This window comes from Tachysurus fulvidraco, chromosome 12, assembly GCF_022655615.1.
Source record: "Tachysurus fulvidraco isolate hzauxx_2018 chromosome 12, HZAU_PFXX_2.0, whole genome shotgun sequence".
NCBI classification, from domain to species: Eukaryota; Metazoa; Chordata; class Actinopteri; order Siluriformes; family Bagridae; genus Tachysurus; species Tachysurus fulvidraco.
The window spans coordinates 6,846,093-6,864,951 of record NC_062529.1 but is presented as its reverse complement, the minus strand read 5'-3'; the positions used below and the strand labels follow the sequence as shown (position 1 = coordinate 6,864,951).

General features: G+C 37.3%; 2 protein-coding genes and 1 long non-coding RNA gene across 4 annotated transcripts in view; 1 reads left to right on the top strand and 2 right to left on the bottom strand.

The window, feature by feature from the left end:
- Positions 1-1,712, bottom strand: part of sptbn5 (spectrin, beta, non-erythrocytic 5) — a 46,794-nt gene extending 45,082 nt beyond the window's left edge. The window contains exons 1-2 of one of the 2 annotated variants that reach the window (XM_047821126.1): positions 1,511-1,712; positions 41-166 (exon numbers count right to left, since the gene is read on the bottom strand). In XM_047821126.1, coding sequence (XP_047677082.1) covers positions 41-166 — 126 coding nt within the window. In that variant the 5' untranslated portion in view covers positions 1,511-1,712. The remainder of the gene's footprint in view (positions 1-40; positions 167-1,510) is intronic. The other variant, XM_027172892.2, reaches the window with a different exon arrangement.
- Positions 1,713-1,872: 160 nt separating this feature from the next.
- On the bottom strand, positions 1,873-18,568 carry ehd4 (EH-domain containing 4). The gene is made up of 6 exons (XM_027172893.2): positions 17,916-18,568; positions 14,329-14,505; positions 12,263-12,360; positions 7,463-7,875; positions 6,009-6,173; positions 1,873-5,360 (listed from the first exon to the last, which is right to left on the bottom strand). The coding sequence occupies exons 1-6, from the start codon at positions 18,143-18,145 to the stop codon at positions 4,803-4,805; spliced, it is 1,641 nt and encodes a 546-aa protein (XP_027028694.2). The 5' UTR covers positions 18,146-18,568; the 3' UTR covers positions 1,873-4,802.
- LOC113659833 lies at positions 6,169-7,291 on the top strand. Its single transcript, XR_007144467.1, has 3 exons — positions 6,169-6,363; positions 6,524-6,775; positions 6,924-7,291. It is a non-coding gene; the product is annotated as an uncharacterized LOC113659833 (long non-coding RNA).
- Positions 18,569-18,859: the final 291 nt, after the last annotated feature.

Sequence of the window (18,859 nt, the reverse complement as noted above, 5' to 3'; positions counted from 1 at the left end):
GAAAATGGGCATGTAAGATGTGGCTCGTTCTTGTTCATACCCCATTTTTTGAGAAGACGCTGTTCATCCACTTAGTGTAAGTCTTTTTCTGGACAGCCATGCGCTGCTGCTGCAGCTCCCGAATGCGTCCATGCTCGTACTCATCTATGTCTGCCGACTCAGACATCTGTGAGATCACAGCAAAGTTCACAGAAGTAAGCAATGTTTAAAAACTAGTTTAAAACTAGTTTATACAATGTCACTTATTGCTACTGATACAGATACTTTCGTCAGATATTCTTCACATGCTAAAATTATATTATAATATAAATATATATATAATCTATATAATGTAATACATTATAGTTTCATACTAAATGGTGAACATATGAATTTATTACCCCTAGATTACATCACAGGATGAGCTTAATTATTAAACTTCACACCTCATGCTGCATTTGAGGCCTTCGCTGTTAAGCCTTTTGAACAGAAGCAAAAGTAATTCACTGAGCAACAGTAAAGAGTCCAGATAATACATTAACATCAACAAGAAACAAGGTCTGTTTAGTGCATTTTGCTTTTTTAATGTGTAGGTGAATAGATTTTTAACTTTATATACATTAAAGGTGATTCGATTTTCATTATACAATGTATTTTCCACAAACAAGCATGAGCTGAAGTTCCAGTGCAACACTATCAGCAGCATTTGATTATTAGCATTAAAGTTTATTAAAAATGTTATTTGTCGTTGGTAAAATTTACACATTAACATGTATGATGACCGACGATTTCAGAATCTAAGCCTACTAATTAAAACTTTGAAATTAACATTAATAAAAAATTGGAACAAGGTTACGTACGTCGAAATCTGATTGTAAATCGAATGCATTTAAATTACACTGTGGTGGAATAAAGAAACTTTTTTTTTTTACAGTTAATTATATTTATGAAGTATTATATTTATTCATTATAATAATTATATTCTACATTATAATCAATATCTTTTTACATGAAATAATATTTAATCTGTCTCTTTTTTGCATTACATCTGTGATTCTGCATTCCATGTTTAAATTGACCCAAAAGACAATAAAAATTCCTGGTATTTTATTTTACCCCTTTTACAGCCAGGCTCGAGTCGAGTCAACAAAAAATTTATAGCCGGTAGCCATTAAAATAAGATAAGAGCTGGTAGCGATTAAAATAAGACTTAAAAGGTGTGAACAAAAACAAGAACATTTATCCAGAATATCTAATTCTACTCTTTATCTTAATATAATGGAATGGAAGGAATAGTCTACAGTATAGATGCAGTATGTCGACATGGTCAAATTCTAAAAGTGTGATCCTAGATGTTCTGCATTATAGGTAAAATACACAAATACATATTATATACTATATATTATATACTATATATTATATACACAGTATATATAAACATACCAATGCAAATTTTGTTTTATAGCTACTAGTAAAATAAATAAATAAAAAGAAATCAAGTACACCGAAATATATATTTTTTTCAACAAACCTTCACTATGTCCAATTCTGAGCTCTCAGCCTAAGCAAAGCGTCGGTCTAAGAAGTAGCAACAGTCATGATTTTACTCGCGCTCCTTCTTGTAGCCTGATCAGTGAAGCAGTGAACTGAACTTTGAAGCCACAGTAAGTAGTAGATTGACAGTGAGGGCAACTATCTCTCACCTGACTCTGTAAATTCGAGAGGGATAAAGGTTGCACATAATATAGCACAGTATGCAGTTGGCACTTTTAAGGAAATACTTCAGCCATAAAATGATAATGCAGATCAAGTCAGCACACGAGGTAAAATCCACATCTATAAAGATCTCCGAATCACGATATCATAAGGAGAAATAAATGTTATTGTTAAATATTAATCCAAATATTCTTTTATTTCAAAAAGGAGTACATAAATGGTATTTCTTTACATTCAGTGGTGTGCTCGATATTAAAATGCCAGTATGGGAAGAAAAAACTAACATGAATAGTATTTAAAAAGAGACAACACTCATAAAAGAATCACAGTAATTTTTGGTTAAAATCATTAAAAAACAAAATAAAAAACAAGTATAATTACTGTATTTCTACAATATTTGTAGAGAAATACACAATACACTAATCAGGTTGCATAGGCACATTATTACAAACTAAATATTTATGACTGATTATCAAAAGTTATCCATTTAGTGATAATAAACTGCATCAGCTGTACTTTTAAGGGTTAGCGAATACACGAGACTCTCTTTATGCGACAACATCTAACTACAGACTGAATCTGTTCACTTAAAACTGAAAAACTCACAAATACATGAAGCACGAAGACAGTGATGTTAACAGCTGGAATACACAATTTTTTCTGTGTCCTCAAAGAGCTCATCTCTTCATACACACAGACTGCAAAGAGAACTAGTCAGTCAAAGACAATTATTTGAAAAATACTGTAAAAATACAATATGTATTCGTGTACAATTGGGCACTGCTGTGCTGAGCTATTACTGTGAATAAGAATGTTTTGGAGCTACAGACTAAGCCGGGTGTAACTCTATAGCACTGCGCACTGAGCATCTGGTGTGATGTAACACTGGAGGGAATTTTAACAACAACACAACTGTGTAACAGATACAGACTTGCATTAAATTAAGATAAGAACCAGTTAGCGTTGTACAATTATCCTGTTAAATGTACAAATCACACTTATTTCTCACGAGACATTGAAGCAAACGTGACCCACTGAGATACGGTAAAGAGGCCAAATATTACACTAACATCAACAAGAAACAATGTGTTCGGTGCAGTTTGCTTTTTTAATGTGTAGATGAATATATTTTTATCGTTATATACATTAAAGGTGATTCAATTTCCATTATACAATTTATTTTTCAGCAAAATTTATTTTCCAGCACAATTTATTTTCCTTCACCTAAACCAACAAGCATGAGCTGATGCCCCAGTAGCAACTGATGATTAGCATTAAAATTTAACAAGAATGTTTTTTATCGTTGTTGGTAAAAAACATTAATATAAATACACATTAATGTGTAGAATGACCAACGGTTCCAGAATTTAAGCCTACTGATTAAAACCTTGAGATGAACTAATAAAAAATGAATACTTTGGTCCTTATTTATCAAAGTTATGTACGGTAAAATTCCTCATTCTTCTCCGTAACATGACGATTAAGAAAGCTCTGTTCGGGATGTGGAGTGTAGGGCAGATATGTAAACCTGGATATTCTGATATTTTTGTTGGTTGCCTAATTTTCAGTGTTTGAATCGTTCCTTTCATTTATTTCTGACTTCAGTTAACTCGGATCAATTTGAGACGTGAAATAAATAAATAAATAATGCAGTAACAGCAAAAAATATGGCATTTTGCAAGTAAATGAGATGTATATAATTAAAAATTGGTTTTCATATGGATATGATGTAAATAAGAGATTAGTAGCTGACTCATCAGTTATGCTCACATTACTGCATCACATCCACATAAAGGATTATTGACGGATACGGATGCAGATTTGTCCGTTCTTCTCACTTTACACATTTCTACGCAGCTTTGCTGAATTAAAGGCCGGTGTCTAATTGTAATATATAACAAACGGTTTGCCATTAAGATTCAAATGATATTTCATATTACCTAGACTATGTGCTAGATCTGCCGATACATATATGGCTCTATAACACGATATCTATCAATAAACCATCACTTTAACTCTTGTATACTTGATGACTTGGCACCATCAATAGAAATACACTATATAGCCATATGTATGTTGACACCTCACTATTAAACATCTTATTCTAAACAATAGGCATTAATAAGGAGAATTTTAAGAAGACATATTAGAATTTGGACGGTGAATGTTGGGATTTGTACCCATTCAGCCGCAAGAGTACAATTACAGAATTAGTCAGACACCCTTATCCAGAACAACTTACATTTGTTTTTATCTCATTTGTTACAAATGAGCAATTGAGGGTTAAACTCAACTCACAAACTTCAGAGCTGTAGTCCAACACATTAACCACTGGGCTATCACATCCCTTACAGGAGGTTACACACTGATTTCCAGCTGGAAGGTGCCTCATGAATTTAGTTTTCCATTTAATCCCGAACATGTTCAGTAGGGTTGAAGCCAAGGCTCAGTGCAGACCACTCAATTCTTCCACCATGTCTTTACAGACCTTATGTGAGAATAGGTTTGGGCTCTAAGTTCAAGTGTTGGAAAATTTAAATGTTAAGACCAATAAATGCTACAGCATTCTGATCCTATACATTTGTATTATTTCAACTTCAAGTCAAAATTATGGGGAAGACCCACATAGGAGTGTGATGAACGTGTCCAAATACCTTTGACATTATTGTGTGTGCATGTAATGTACGTAAATACGGTATCCCACATACACGGCTTTTTTGGTTTGCTGGATGGTTTACTTCTGCTGCAGCTTTGGTACGTCACTTAAGAATTGTAATATTTAATCTGTAAGATTGTTGTTGGTCTCTGTGTGAACTGTATGTGTAGGGTGTGTATTGTCAAAAGCAGACTGCTCTCTACCAAAGTCTAAGATCATCCTTTTAAAAAGTCAATACCTTGTGTGATGTGGTCAGGTGGTACTCATGTTAAGAATAACATTAAACTATGTACTTATCTGTCTTAACAGCGCAATCATTATAAAGTCAAATTTGCTGTAAAATTTATTGTTATCCGAATTAGCATTTGGTTGAATCCTCTTTGAGACTGTAATTTGTCGAGTAATGTTTATATAGGAGTAGTTATGTTTTTGCTCTGGTCAATTCAGGGTCTTAGTCGTCCTGGTGGTTGTACAAGATGTCTGCAGTGGGGTTTTTCCTGTGGCCAGGGGGCACCAGGTGGGGTGGTAACTCTGAAGGCAGTTCATAGCCCTCCAGTTTGACCTTTATGAGATACTGAGCCAGGGCAAACTCCTCATCGTCCAGCATGCCATCTTTGTCACAATCGGCCAGCTTCCAGATCTTTCCGAGCACAGTGTTGGGCAGGCGTGAGCCCATCATCTCCTTCTTGGCATTGACACCGGTCACTTTGCCATTCATGGGCATCAGAGTGTAGAAGATCTCATCGTACTGTGGCTTGTCACGACTTACAATCCAGTCTTCGGTATCCGCTCCAGCACTAATGCCCTCGCCGTAGCCATGTCCGAATGGTCCATCCTCAGAGCCTTGGAAGGCCCCGCCCATCACCATCTGAACTGGATGCTTGCCTTCCTCCTCCCGGATCATGTTCATCAGCTGTGCAATCTTGTTGCTTAGCATCTTGTCCACTGATTCAATCAGCTTCATTTTCAGGGAAGGGAACTTGCTGAAATCATAGTGCACAAGTTGTTCCTGTACAGACACATGACATGGACAATGTTGCTAAATGAATATCTTTATTAAAATAATATTTATTGATGTGGGTGTAAAATTCAAGGTTTTTTTTTCTAATGCATTGCCTAGAAGTAGTTCTATTGACTATTCCTGTGATACTGAGTCAAAATTAAAACATGCTGGATCTATAAAAGAAAAAAAGAAAAACAACAACAACGAGCCAGCATCGATTGATGTGGTTCTTTTTTTAGGCGGCTGCAAACATGCTAAATCGATGCTGGACCTTAAATTTAGATCTATTTTGAGTCCAGTCTGTATCTTGTAAGTGCTTCCTGGAAGCATTCTAGTCCTACGAGGCCCAGACTCATACCTTTTCTATTCTATTCTTTTCTATTCTATTCTATTCTATTCTATTCTATTCTCTAATCCCTCAGCTGGGGTAAACAGTGCTAACCTAGACTGATAAACTAGTATTGATTAGTGAGTTTGATGTATTAATATCCATTCTTGTTCTCTACCTTGTTTTTATTTTTTTCTAATTGAATGAAGGGTGGAGAGATGACCTCCAGCTACGGCTTATTGGCAGGATGTTTCTGACGAATGTAGTTTAGCAAGAAAGTAATTCAATAATAGTGATAATGATGGGTGATTGATTACAGGGTTTACCTGCATCTTGTTGACATTGGGGAAATCTCCAGGTGAGATGTGGTGCTCTCTTTGCAGCATTTGATAGATCTCGGGTAAGTGTGCAATCAACTCTTCCTTCTTCTTTTCTTTTCCAAACAGAGAAGGCATCTCCTTTTTCAAATAGCTGATGATATAAGCATGCACCTACAGGCAGAAACATTATTCAGAGAAACATGTCATTATATTCCAAACAGGCTATTATTATTATTATTATTATTATTACTATTATTATACGTTTTCCTTTTGTTTACATTCCTTTAAGCTTAAATGAAAAAATGTTTTAGGAGCTATATTCAAGAAAACTATCAACCTCGAAGGCTTAAACTCTGCAAAGGTAATTTGAGTAATATTAATGGCCAAGAAAATCAATGCATCTGTTCAGTACACACTGTTATATCTTTTGTCCAAGGCAATGACTATGAATACTCAGAATAAAAAACACCCTGGAATACAGCACCACAAATACACTGTAACAGTATTTCTTTTATCATCAGGAAGATGTCAGACATGCTCAACTTTGCACCGCACTTCTCCCGGTTGGTCGCAGGATATAAAACTGCTCCACCTTGAGATTGCTGCTTGCCAAGGAAATGGTCAACAGTGACTATGTTTACACAACTATTTCCTGAAGGAGGAGGACTAAAATACGTCCATGCTTGTTCTTATAATATATGGCCAGTGGCCAGAAACCCAGAGTGAGTGGTGGGAGTGGCACATACGAGAAGAATGGCAGTGCAGGGTAGAAGGTAATGAGAAAAAATATATGAGCTGGTCATTTTCTAAACTGATATACGTCATGCACATTCCTTCTGCCAATGAAATGGGTTACACTGGGCCCTTTGAGGGATGACATTGTGCGCATAACATTTTCCCACATGCTTTTTTGCATTTTAGGAAGGAATGCGAGCAGAGCCAGGAACCCTGTATCTCGGGCAGTTTGCGGAAGAGATAAGACGCGCTCTCAGTGGCAGATCCATAAATGGAATGCTTAAAAGGGTACAGACTTGAGTGGTGTTCTAGACTCTATCAGACAGCACGCTGAGAGCTCACGTGGCACAGCGGGTGTGTTTGCAGAGTACAGCTGGCCAAAAACAACAGTGTCTGAACTCAGGTCAGATGCAAGACAAAACAGCCATGACATGGAGAACTGAAGGTCATTATTATCTGTAATCATTCCAAACATTTCCACTGATATCATTTAAAAATAACATTGAGTTTTCCTTCCTCACCCAAATACTCCTTCTTGGCAGCAATTATTTATGCGCAGATCTTACATGTGTAGCAAGACGGTATGCTCAAAGAAGTTACACAGCCTACCAGTGATCTATATATGGTGTAGAGATTGTATAGAATGTTATGGACCGTATAGGTTTGTGAATCTACAAGGCTGAGAGATTCAGCAGTTCTATTACAGCTGATTAAATCTAGCTGACCTTGGCAAGCCTGGCTCTTTTGATGAGGTCATTGAGCTTGCGCAGGGCAGCATTCCGTGGCAGGCCCTGGATGTCCCGGAAGAGGTCCTGTGCTTCAGCTTCAAAGAGTCGGCGGTTCTCCGTGTTCTGTAGGGGCTTGGCCCAGAAGGACCCCAAGTACACCCTCACCACCTCTGGGGTGTTGATAACTTTGCCCAGAGACCACATCAGAGCCCCATAGACACGCATCAGCTGTTGTGTGTCCACCTGGTCAGCCTTGTTTAGAACCACGCGGATCTTGTCGTCCTGTCCACGGAAGGCCTTGATAGCCTCCGAGAACTCGTCAGAGATATCCAGCTTGTGGGCATCAAAGAGGAGGATGATGCGATCCACACGCTCACCAAACCATCGCAGAACTTCAGAGAAATCGTAGCCTGCAAAGAAGAGATGCGCCTTGAAGCACTTTTGCTTATGTATAGTTTATATATGAGTATAATTAACATGATAAGAATAACACTATAAAGCAGTTACCTGTATTTAGGTATAGTTTCTGGGGTTTTCACTTAAAGGTTTATCACTGTGAGTTTGGTTTACAGGTGTAAAAGCTCTTTTAATGGCATCCTGACGATAGACCCACTGGTGTTCAATCTTATGATCATTTTGGACACGTGTGTTGTATCCCCAGATTGGCTTCACACTAAGGTACATATTGAGTCATTGGTCTAAAAATGGTCTAACAAGGCACATGACTGGCCTTGAAATTATACAAAACATTAAATAGTGCATTTTATTTAGCTTAAAGGTGGGGTCTTCGTTGTTTGAGAAATGCTTCAAACAAAACGAAAACAAAACTAACGTGTAGCCAATGAGCAGAAAGGGGCGGGGCTTGTCAATATGGGAGGAGAGAGTGTTCAGTGCGCATGTGTGACATTAGCAGAAAGCGGTTTTAACATTGACATGGAGGATAAAAACAAAGAAAGAAAGGCTTACGATAAGGCAAGAAGCAGGATGTGTTAATATAGGATTTGCTTTCCAAGTGCTGGAGAAAACTGAACTTCTTCCGCGTGAAACGGAGCTAAACCTTTCATGGTACAACACTGTATTACCATAGTATTACTCATTGAGTTCATTTATTGATTAAAAAAAAATCAATAAATGTCGGTCAGCTGCCCCAACAGGTTCCGCCATAATACTTGTCTGGGTTATACTTGTCTGGTGTATGTGTGGGGCGGAGCTATCAAAACAGGGGTGGGACCCATTTGGGTTAGGGGCTTGTTTGTTTTGGTGATTTCAAATGTCAACATTGGTTTTCAAACAACAGAGACCCCACCTTTAAGTCCAATTCCATGAACCTGTACTACATGTTTATTAATGTTTATTAATGAACCAATAATCATTATAATCGTAAGTGCATCTTTTTTATCCTAAGTTTATCTTTCAGGTGTTCTGATATCACATGCTGGTTTCATATATCTCTCATATATGACAGTGTTCAACCTTAAACAATACATAAGAGAAACAAATACTGCAGGATTATCTGGCAGCTAATCATTGATCAGTTCAGTGTAATTATAATTATATTAGTCTGTTAACATGTAGACATGGGTTTGATATTACAAATGGGTTACTTTTGGGTGTGGAAAATTGGATGAATGAAGCTGTTCCTTGGATTGAAACGCAGGGGAAATTAGTCATCTTGCTGGTCATTATATAGAACAATTGACATGACCATGCATTAATAAAAAACTCTTTCCATTTAAAATGAAAGTTTATTAAACCCATGTGTATACATATAGTTAAACTTGCTCTCATCACTTAAGTGAACTTTGTTTTCCTGTGTCCACACAAAATGCTGAAAGTGTCATGGTTTGAAGATGTTCTCTGCAACAGGAGTTGGTCCTCTTCCACAGCTACATGGGAGGGTGAAGGCAAAGATTTGCAGTATTTGAAACTCCTCTGCAACATGCAGTTCGTTCTCTGAGAGCATCTCCCAATCAGCCCACAATTTTCATGCAAGACAATACCTCCTGTCTTAATGCTAAGAAGGTTCAAATAATAAAATGGCCAGCCCACAGTCCTGTTCTAAACCCTACGAAAAATATTAGGAAAACACATGGGCTACAATAGCAAATTGCATCAGGTTCGACTCCTGTTAGTCAAAAATAAGAATCTAAGGATCTCATATAGTGACATGACGTACAGCTAAGTATGGTGACCCATACTCAAGGGCATCTCAGTCGTGGTATTGCTATAAGACTCGAACCCACAACCTTGGGGTTAGGAGTCAAACGCTCTAACCAGTAGGCCACGACTTCCCCAAACTTCCTCATGTGTGCAGACTCACCGAAACTAGACAGCTAAAGACTGGACAAAGACCATCCACTGGAGCTTCAAAAGTATGTACCTAATAAAGTGGACAGCGAGTACACATTACTGACCAGAAGGCCATGAGATCAAATCCTAGCAAGGCCCTTTACCCTTAACTGCTCATTTGTATAAATGAGTTAAACATGTAAGTTGCTCAGGATAAGCATGTCTGCCAAATGCTGTGATATAATTACGGTTGTAATGAAGAATTATTACTTATATGTATTATTTGAATGACATTTTTGGCTGTAACAACTTAGTAGTGTTACTAAACACCTACTGTAAATCATCAGTAGAAGTGAGAGATTAGTGTTGACAGGATGCTATTTCTAGAACAGATGTGGAACACACATAGAGTGTTATCCCACAGGTCCAGAGCAGTGCTGTGTGACTGAAGCCTGGTGTAATCTGCACCTAGTTCTTCCCCATGTACTAACATTTCTTACCCTTCACTGTGCTTGTCCTGTCCTGAAGGTTTAAGATAAGGCTTAGGCCTCATGACTTGGCTATCAGACTGAGACCTCAAGTAGAAAGTAGGATACTGAGGACTAGGTTATGAACTCAAAATGAAAAGAAAACCAACACATTGTTTTGAAAAGACATGAGACATGGAGAATATCCTGTTTTGTTTTTTGTCCTGTCCTGATCTCCACAACCTGGCTGGAGTAAATGGATCTGGTCTGAATATAGGGCTGGGCATACTAAATAAAGCGCGATAAGAAAACTGATCTTGTTCAACTGTGGGGGATTTTATGCTATTAGCAACAGTGATGAAATGAAACTGAACCCATTCGAATAGAGGAACTAAGATCATCCTTTCTTCAAATGTGGAAGATGTTCTGCTTTTATATGAAATTCTATAAAACAACGAAACTTAATTTCAGAAAGAAATAGATAAAATGTATTTCTGGCAATGACAGATATAAGTGTGAAATACTACCGTGGCTGGGTGAGTGCAATAAATATCTGGTTACACACAGACAGCAAAAAATCATATAGTCTCAGGTTTCTTTCTGTGCCACTGTTGCTGTCCTCTGTCTTGCTCACTAGCCAGAAATATAAAATCGAATTTTACAACACTTTGTCATTTATATATATGGCCATTGTTAAAAATGCCACACACAAAAAAACATGAAATTGAACTGAATAATCACATTCAAATATGATTTAATCCTAATATCCTCTTTGTAAGAAGCTATGCACCTTTAGGCTACTCTGACAGTAAACAGCATGTATATGATTAATATCACTTGTGTTACTATAACAGTTGCATTGCTGAATGTAGCCTGTATTTAGAGAGTGAGCTTCAGGTCTTTTACTATATATATGTGTAATATATTACAATCATGCACCCATCTGATACCCTTCCCTTCGATGAAGCCAAGTGGTAACAGTAAAGCATTGTCCTCTAAACAGTATGAAACACACTGTGTGTTTATTAGACACTGCTTTGAGACAATGTGAATTGTTAAAAACGTTTTTACAAGTACATTGCAGATTTGGGGCAAGGCATGTGACATGTCATCATCACAACACTCACAAAACCAAAGCCCTCTTCCATTCACGTGTACAGCTATCATAGAACGCATTTTTGGCCACAGCAATCAGAAAATAACTGCAAAATCCAAACAAAAATGTATTTATGTATTTTGGAAAAAAGAAAATAGTAATCGATCGATCGATCGACAGATCGATAGATTAATAAATAACAGTAAAAAGTAAATGGTGTGATATTGTGTTGAAGCTACCAAAATTTAGATTGTCTAAAAATGTAAATAAAAAGCATTGTATATTTTTAGGTGAGTATATACATCCAATTTAAGTAATAGTTAAAAGCTATAAGCACATGACCAATTGCTTCTTCACAAGGTGTTACATTTAGGCCTGTTTAAAGAGTTTAATCAGATGTGTCAGATGAGGAACAGAAAGCAAGAAGTGCTGACAAATGACTGAAACACAAGCTGCTTTCTTTGTGATGCCAGGCCCACAGGAAAGAAGGCAGAGACGGAAACGATGCTTCGTTACAAAGATATAGGCTTGCATCTGGTGACTGAAATTAAAACTAATGAGTGAAGCGCTGGGGTAATAGCTATGGATGCAGCCAGACATCAGCAATGTAGGAGTGAAAATCAGTGCAGACTCATGCACACTGTCTGCCTTGCAAACATAACAGCATACGGATGGAGTTTAGGACATTCAATGACTGTTCAATGACTGCCAGACATGGTGCTGCTCTCTTAGCATTTTAAAATGGAACATCTACGAGGGCCTAAGGCTACGAAGGCTGGACTGTGGTTGAGGATTGTTTTTATGGCAATAGAATTATGATATGATGTGTTTTATTACGTTACGTATACATTAGCTGACTTCCACCAAACCACAAGTGTGGCCATGTGATCATCAGACCATTGCACTTAAACAAAAACAACAAAAATTCATATTTTACCTACTAACCTCTGCTAATACGCTGTTTTTCCCCAGACAAGATGCCCGGTGTGTCAATGATGCTAATGCTCTGCAAGACTTGGTTGGGGACCTGAGAGCAGATGAACCTGGTGGTATATGAAGACAAAGCATACCGAGTGTTACCAAAGCAAACACATGTGTTTCCACCACAACAGTTTGTTGACTGTATATCGTACTTCGTAGTGAAACAGCTGACACAAAGCATCCACCTTTATTTCTTAAATATTCCTTATTTAGCTTACCAAATGCTAAGCCTTTGCCAAAACTTGCATCTGCTTCTAACTCAAATGTTTATAATACCAGAAAGAATAAAATAACATTTGGATTAATGGCTAGATTTGGTCGTGTAGATTTAAGGACTAGTTTGAGTCAATCACATCCATACAAGAGGTACAGTCACGAATATAATTATCTTCTGTATTTCTACAATCCTGAAAAGCAGCACAAAATAATAATAGTGCTACAGATATGTTACATGTTCACTGTCTTATGCATTGGTCATGTGCTATGAAATGCTAAAACACTGGATTAAAAAAAACCTTTTATGGCATTCATTTTATAAAAGAGGAAGCTGTGAATTGTATGAGCTGCTCTGTCAGCAGACAGTGTAAGTGAGAGTCAGACAGTAATTATTTCTCTAGAAATGAATCACGATCCGTAACCATTTGATCAACAGTCCTGTTTAAAAGAAGAAGAAAAAATCCCTAACAATTTCTCTTAAAAACATGCCAAAACATGACGCACAGGAGTGGCCCACAGGAAACCCAATGCATTGTTTGAGGTTCCTCTGGAAAAGAGGAGATGCTCTCTGCCAAGTGTGTCTTTGACCTCGGTGGCAGTGATTGTGAAAGAAGCATTTACCTATTTCCCCTCTACATAAATATCCATCCAGCAGGGAAAAAATAGCCCTCCCCTAACTGTCCAAATGCTAAAGTTAAACATTAAATAGCTGGCAGCAAACAACATCCACTGGCATTCAACAAGAGGAGTGACCATTTCCAAAGCTAACTTGTTTATGGAAAGTGAAGCTGGCTATAACAGGTCATGTGCCAGGAAGGTCAGGAAGGGTCGACATACTGGAGCAAACTAAAACTAGTAATAAAATCCTTATATATAAGTTCTACACCTTTTTTCATCGATAAACTAAAACGTCCAACACACGTGGACATGGATGGCGACGGTACTTAAACGTCTCGTCTGAATGAGTAGTATGTGGTGTGTTCTTTACACGAACAACCAGTAGCGTGAATCTTTCAGCAGTTTTACGTCATGGAAATGGCTTGTTTTAGCAACAGTTCCAGTAGCTGTTGAACCCGTTACTCCACCTACCAGCTGTGACTGAATATGCATACCTGTGCTGTGTACTAAAACAAATTCATAGAATTTCCGCTGATTTTTACCTGCTAACTATTCAGGGAAATTTAAACAAAAAATACTGGTCGTTTCCCCTGTACCATGAAAAGAGGAAGTACATTAAGTCTTCATCTGGGTATTTTGGATTGACCTAGGGAAAAGTTTACTTCCTTAGTGTTCTTATACTAAATGTGAATACTCTAGATTGTAATTCATACGTCTCTATGTTAAAGTAGCAAAACAAAAATGTCTACGTGCATAAATCATAGTGAAACAATCACAATCACAGCATATTAGATATTAGGCTCAAGTCTTACCATAGACAACTGAAATCAACGTCTATTTAAATAAACACAGCACACCATGCACTTATATCTAAATAATCAATGATGGTGTAGTGTAATGTTTATTTACCCATATGAGCACACCCAGAATTGTTTTACTCCTCTTATACCACCACAATTTTCCACCTTTAGCAACTTTTTTTTTTAATAACGAATATCATATATGATCTATAAAGAAATTCCTAGATCAAGTTGTTCAGAATTATTTCCCTATCCACTATTGCTTCATTTAAGTGTTTACCATAAACATGTTGCCATTTGAAATTGGTGTATCTTTAAACCTCATGAGTTAAACAATAGTATCAGCTCCAGTTCAGCAGCCAGAAGTTGGGTCAGAAAGCACCTCATTAATGTTACCTGTTCAGAAAAGCGTTTCCAAAAGCATTCAGTTTCCGGAAGGGTTTCCTGGGGTCCACCACCAGTGCATTTCCAGGTACAACTCCCTCGTTCTCCCCATACATCACAGCAATGAAGCCGTCTGTCGTCGGCTCAGGCCCGATCCGCATACCAGGAAAATCCTGCTCCAGCAAATACCTGCAGCCAAAAGTGAAAGTCACCACTCAGTTTAAAGGTACTGTTATAATGGTGGTCCTCCTACAAACTACTTAGAGACATTAGAAATTCACTAAAAACCTTAGAAGTACCCCTGTAAACAGTCTGGGCTATGCAGTTGTGCTTCTGTATAATGCCGGGTCTGTGATCATATTCAAAACTAATTCTGGACCTAAAGCAAGGAAACGAGGGTGTGGTAGTATGACTCTCTCATCCACTGTGATTTTATACTGAACACGAAAGGGAGTAACTACATATGAAGACTCATTTATTCACTATAAACTGCCCTACTTGAAATGTATTCATTCTCATGAGGAATTAGTGAAGCAGCTTAGCTAAATATGATCAGCTGCTTTCCAACACTGCCAGAAGAAACGATGGCTTAACCGTTAGCTTTTCCTTGCTTTGCATGGATGGAGTCACGTTAGTGTCTGATGCGCTCCAACTGTTAAACAGAGATAAAGATGAGCCATGTGAATTCATGATCACATAGCAAAGTTTCTTGCTAACTGCTGAGTTCAAGACTCAAAACTGACAAATGCTCACCAGGGAATAATCCCAATATTACATCATACATGACTACTTGAATACATCATATCTACCACAAACTCACAGGCCTACAAAACTGATTCGTTTCTTTTTCATAATACACTATATGGCCAAGAGCTTGTAGACTTCTGACCAGATGATGTTCATATGCACAATGTGAGGTCCATTTAAGACAAGTTAAGATTTGCTAAGGTCTGGAGTGTGAGGACCTGAGTGTCCTGCACAGAGCCTCAACCAGTGCCTGACCTCACTAATGCTCTTATGGCAGAATGAACACAAATCCCCACAATCATGCTCCAAAATCAAGAGGAAAGTCTTCCAAGTAGAGTAGAGCCACTGTAACAGTAAAGAGGAGTAAATCTGGAATATAAGTACATATGGATGTGATGGTCAGATGTTCACCAACATTTAGTCATGTACTGTATGTTCATACTTGAGCTGCAAAACATTAGAACACGAGGAAGCAACTTTTTAGCATGCTTGTAACCGGTTTGCGAAAGAAAGAAATCTGAACCCGAGTTCATGCCTCAAATTATTGACATATGCCAAAAAGTACACTGATTTTGTTCTATTTTCAGGAGTCACTTTTCACATTTCAAAATACATATAAAGGCCTATGTTTCTGTTTATGTCTAGTTATGTCTAGTTTTATAAGCTTTCACATACATACACATTTTAAACTAGATCAAGCCCAAAAGCTTTCATAACAGGTTCTGACAAATTTAGCCATCCTTATACGCCATTTGCAGCTTCCATGTGTCCAAAGCCTGTTACAGAATATCAATCCAATCCTAGCTGATTCAGAAGGGAGAATTTATTAACGCTGTGGTATAAAGCTAAAATATCTTATTTTGATACTCAACATTAACATATATGATGTATATCCACCATGAAGGTTGAAAGTGTGTGTCCTTTTTTTTTTTTTTATACTTTATTTGTAGTTTACCTAAATAGAACTGTTAATGAATACTCTTAACAATTTTTATTTTTATTACTAATGTTTTAAATCACACTTTTTTCCTTCCTTTTTTTTAAATGTCAAACTTCATGACTTTGTATTATTTTGACTGGCTACCAATTTGTCAACACTATTTAAAAATATCAAGTCTATGCAAACTTAAAGTAGTCAGAATATGTTTTGAACAATGTTTTTTTTGTCTGATTATGTAAGTAATTACATAAATTCAAATAAACACATATAATTTCGTTGAACTTTGTTTCATTTGATGACTAAAGATATTAATAATGACCCCTCTGCTGAGCTAAGCTGCTTATACTGCCACAGTATAGGAAATGGCTATATTTCCCTCACACTTGCTTTTGTGGTAGGGAAAAGGATATTTTGAAATGAGAAAATGGCTCAATAAAGAAATAATCGAAATTCTAATAATTTGATTGAATTTCAAAATCTATTTTTTTCTGACTTTCTCAAGACATTCCAAGGAGCTTTTTTCAAGTTTTAAGTAGACTGAGAACGCTGTGGGGAGGAACAGGGACAAGTGGGAGCCACTGATGGACCACCAGAATGTGGTGTTTCCACCAGCGTACATAAAATTGAGCCCAGGTAAGGAGTCGACAGCCTTCAAGTTTTCCTGGGAAAAAGTCAGAAGTGGCGTCTTCTTCGGAGCACAAATAATGAAATTCCTGGAGTGCTTATGTGGAAGAATTCTCCAGGAAGCTCACGAGGAAGGAGAAAGTGGCTTGGAACAGCAGTTTAGGGCTTCCTGGGCAAGAACAAAGCTGAAAGCTACAGTATGTAGAGCTAAAGGAGACTCTGGTGAAGAACTCAGCAAAACAGGCTACAAGATGTCTCGCAAAGTCCATATCCATAAAGGTCATCTTTATGAATGAAAGGAGAACATGGGAACGTACTCAGAGGAACAAAGCAAGTGCTTTGTACAGACATTTGACGCCGTTACCAAGAACAATATAAGGAGAGTTTATTTATCGAGCTGCTTAATTGTAATTGTAAATCTTAAAAGCGACTCACTTCTAAATATATCTTTGTGGTCATATTCATAATATCAATGGTCACAAAAGCAAAGTTTGATGGTATAAATAGGCATACTTCATATTTTTGAGGCATAAAAATTAGGAAATGACGCATGCTACCCAGGAACAAAGACGCTGTTATGTAATATAATTAGTACAAAGTGTGTGGTTGTGAAATAACTTCCACTAAAAGTTAAAAATACAATTACAAAATATTAAATCTATTCTCATTTTTATAAAGCTTTTGGCACTAATCTCTAGGAAGTATTTTTCTTTTGCTCTATTTCTAATGGCCGTGCAAAAGTATTAATAAAATGAGCTAAACATTTTGCGCAAACAGATTTATTTGAACATCCTGTAAGTTACAGGTTACATTGTGAAGATATCGCAGTCCTAATCTTGTAATGCATTGTTCTATTATAAAGAGTGTTCATTCATTAATACATAATCCCAGAGTTTCTCTCGTTACAAAAGGTGACACTTGACCAGTCTGCTTTGTTAGACATTATGCCTATAATGACGTGCTTTTAAATAATTATAAAGGTAAATAAGTGGTGGCTTGTTAAAGCTTATGTGGGACTGTGAGGCTACTGTGAGGTGGCTTTTCTTCATCACTGCCAAAAGGATCCGCCTCAATAACTAGTGCACACTATAAACCGCACTTATTTTAATTTATTTTCAAGTCTTCTGTTTATATATACATTTAGATAAAGAAAGGTAAAGATTTACAAGTGTCTTGCCAAATAAAAATAAACTCAAGCAGACCCAAAGATATAACCGTGCCTATATTAAACATATACATATAATATTTGTTGAGTATAAAGACAATAATATATAAAGACTATCTTTACCTTATGAAAGTGGTCTTTCCTGTGGAGTATTGACCCACCAATAGGACCATTGGTTTGCTCTGAAAATCCGCTTCTTCCAGGGCAGGTGAGTGGAAGTCATGGAAAAGGTAAGCATCTTCTAAAGGCAGTAATTTTTTAGTATAGAGACTCTGAAGTCCTTCGGTCACCGTTTGAAACATGTCGCCGTCCTTGTTTCTTCCACCCTGTTCCTTGTTCACCCAGCTGAACATAATGCTGATCTGTTTGTTTCCCTCCCAACCAGTATTGTGCAACTACACTTCGCTTTTCCGTAACAAGGAGGATAAAATGTTTCCTCTGTGTCGCTGTCAGCTGGAAAAACCGTTAGCGGCAAACTCTCTCTCTCTCTCTCTCTCTCTCTCTCTCTCTCCCGTCACCTGAACGCCTCATGCTCCGCCCACAGGGGGCGTGTTTATTCACCATTACTCACTAAATACTTGCTGAATTTGTGCCACGTCCAAAACTACAGATTACTGTGGTGTATGCAGTCTAATACAAAAGTTTACCCACATAAAGACATTTCATGCTAACATACATGTGATACTAAGGAGATCCGAAGTCCATGATCCTTACACCAATACAACATTTAAATGACTGTATATTACAATCACACCCCCAGTGTCACCCATATGAGGATGGGTTCCCCTTGAGTCCGGTTCCTCTCAAGGTTTCTTCCTTTACCAATTTAAGGGAGTTTTTCCTTGCCACTGCTGCCTGAGTCACCTCAGACTTGCTCATAGGGGAATAAATACATACACATTGTGAACTATATACATCTAATAATAACCTAGAATTTTTATTCTGTTAATTCTTATTTCTTTTATTATTCGTTATTTCCTTTATCATTAATTATGTTTACCTTCTGCTCTATGTTTATGTTCTGTAAAGCTGCTTTGAGACTATGTCTATTGTAAAAAGCGCTATAC

Bases quoted from the DNA above. Each gene is read 5' to 3' on its own strand.
- ehd4 (XM_027172893.2), bottom strand. From the start codon at position 18,145: ATGTTCAGCTGGGTGAACAAGGAACAGGGTGGAAGAAACAAGGACGGC. The intron at 14,506-17,915 runs GTAAAGATAGTC...TTTTGGCTGCAG, and splicing joins GGAAAGACCACTTTCATAAG to GTATTTGCTGGAGCAGGATT. The intron at 12,361-14,328 runs GTAACATTAATG...ATATACCACCAG, and splicing joins GGAAACGCTTTTCTGAACAG to GTTCATCTGCTCTCAGGTCC.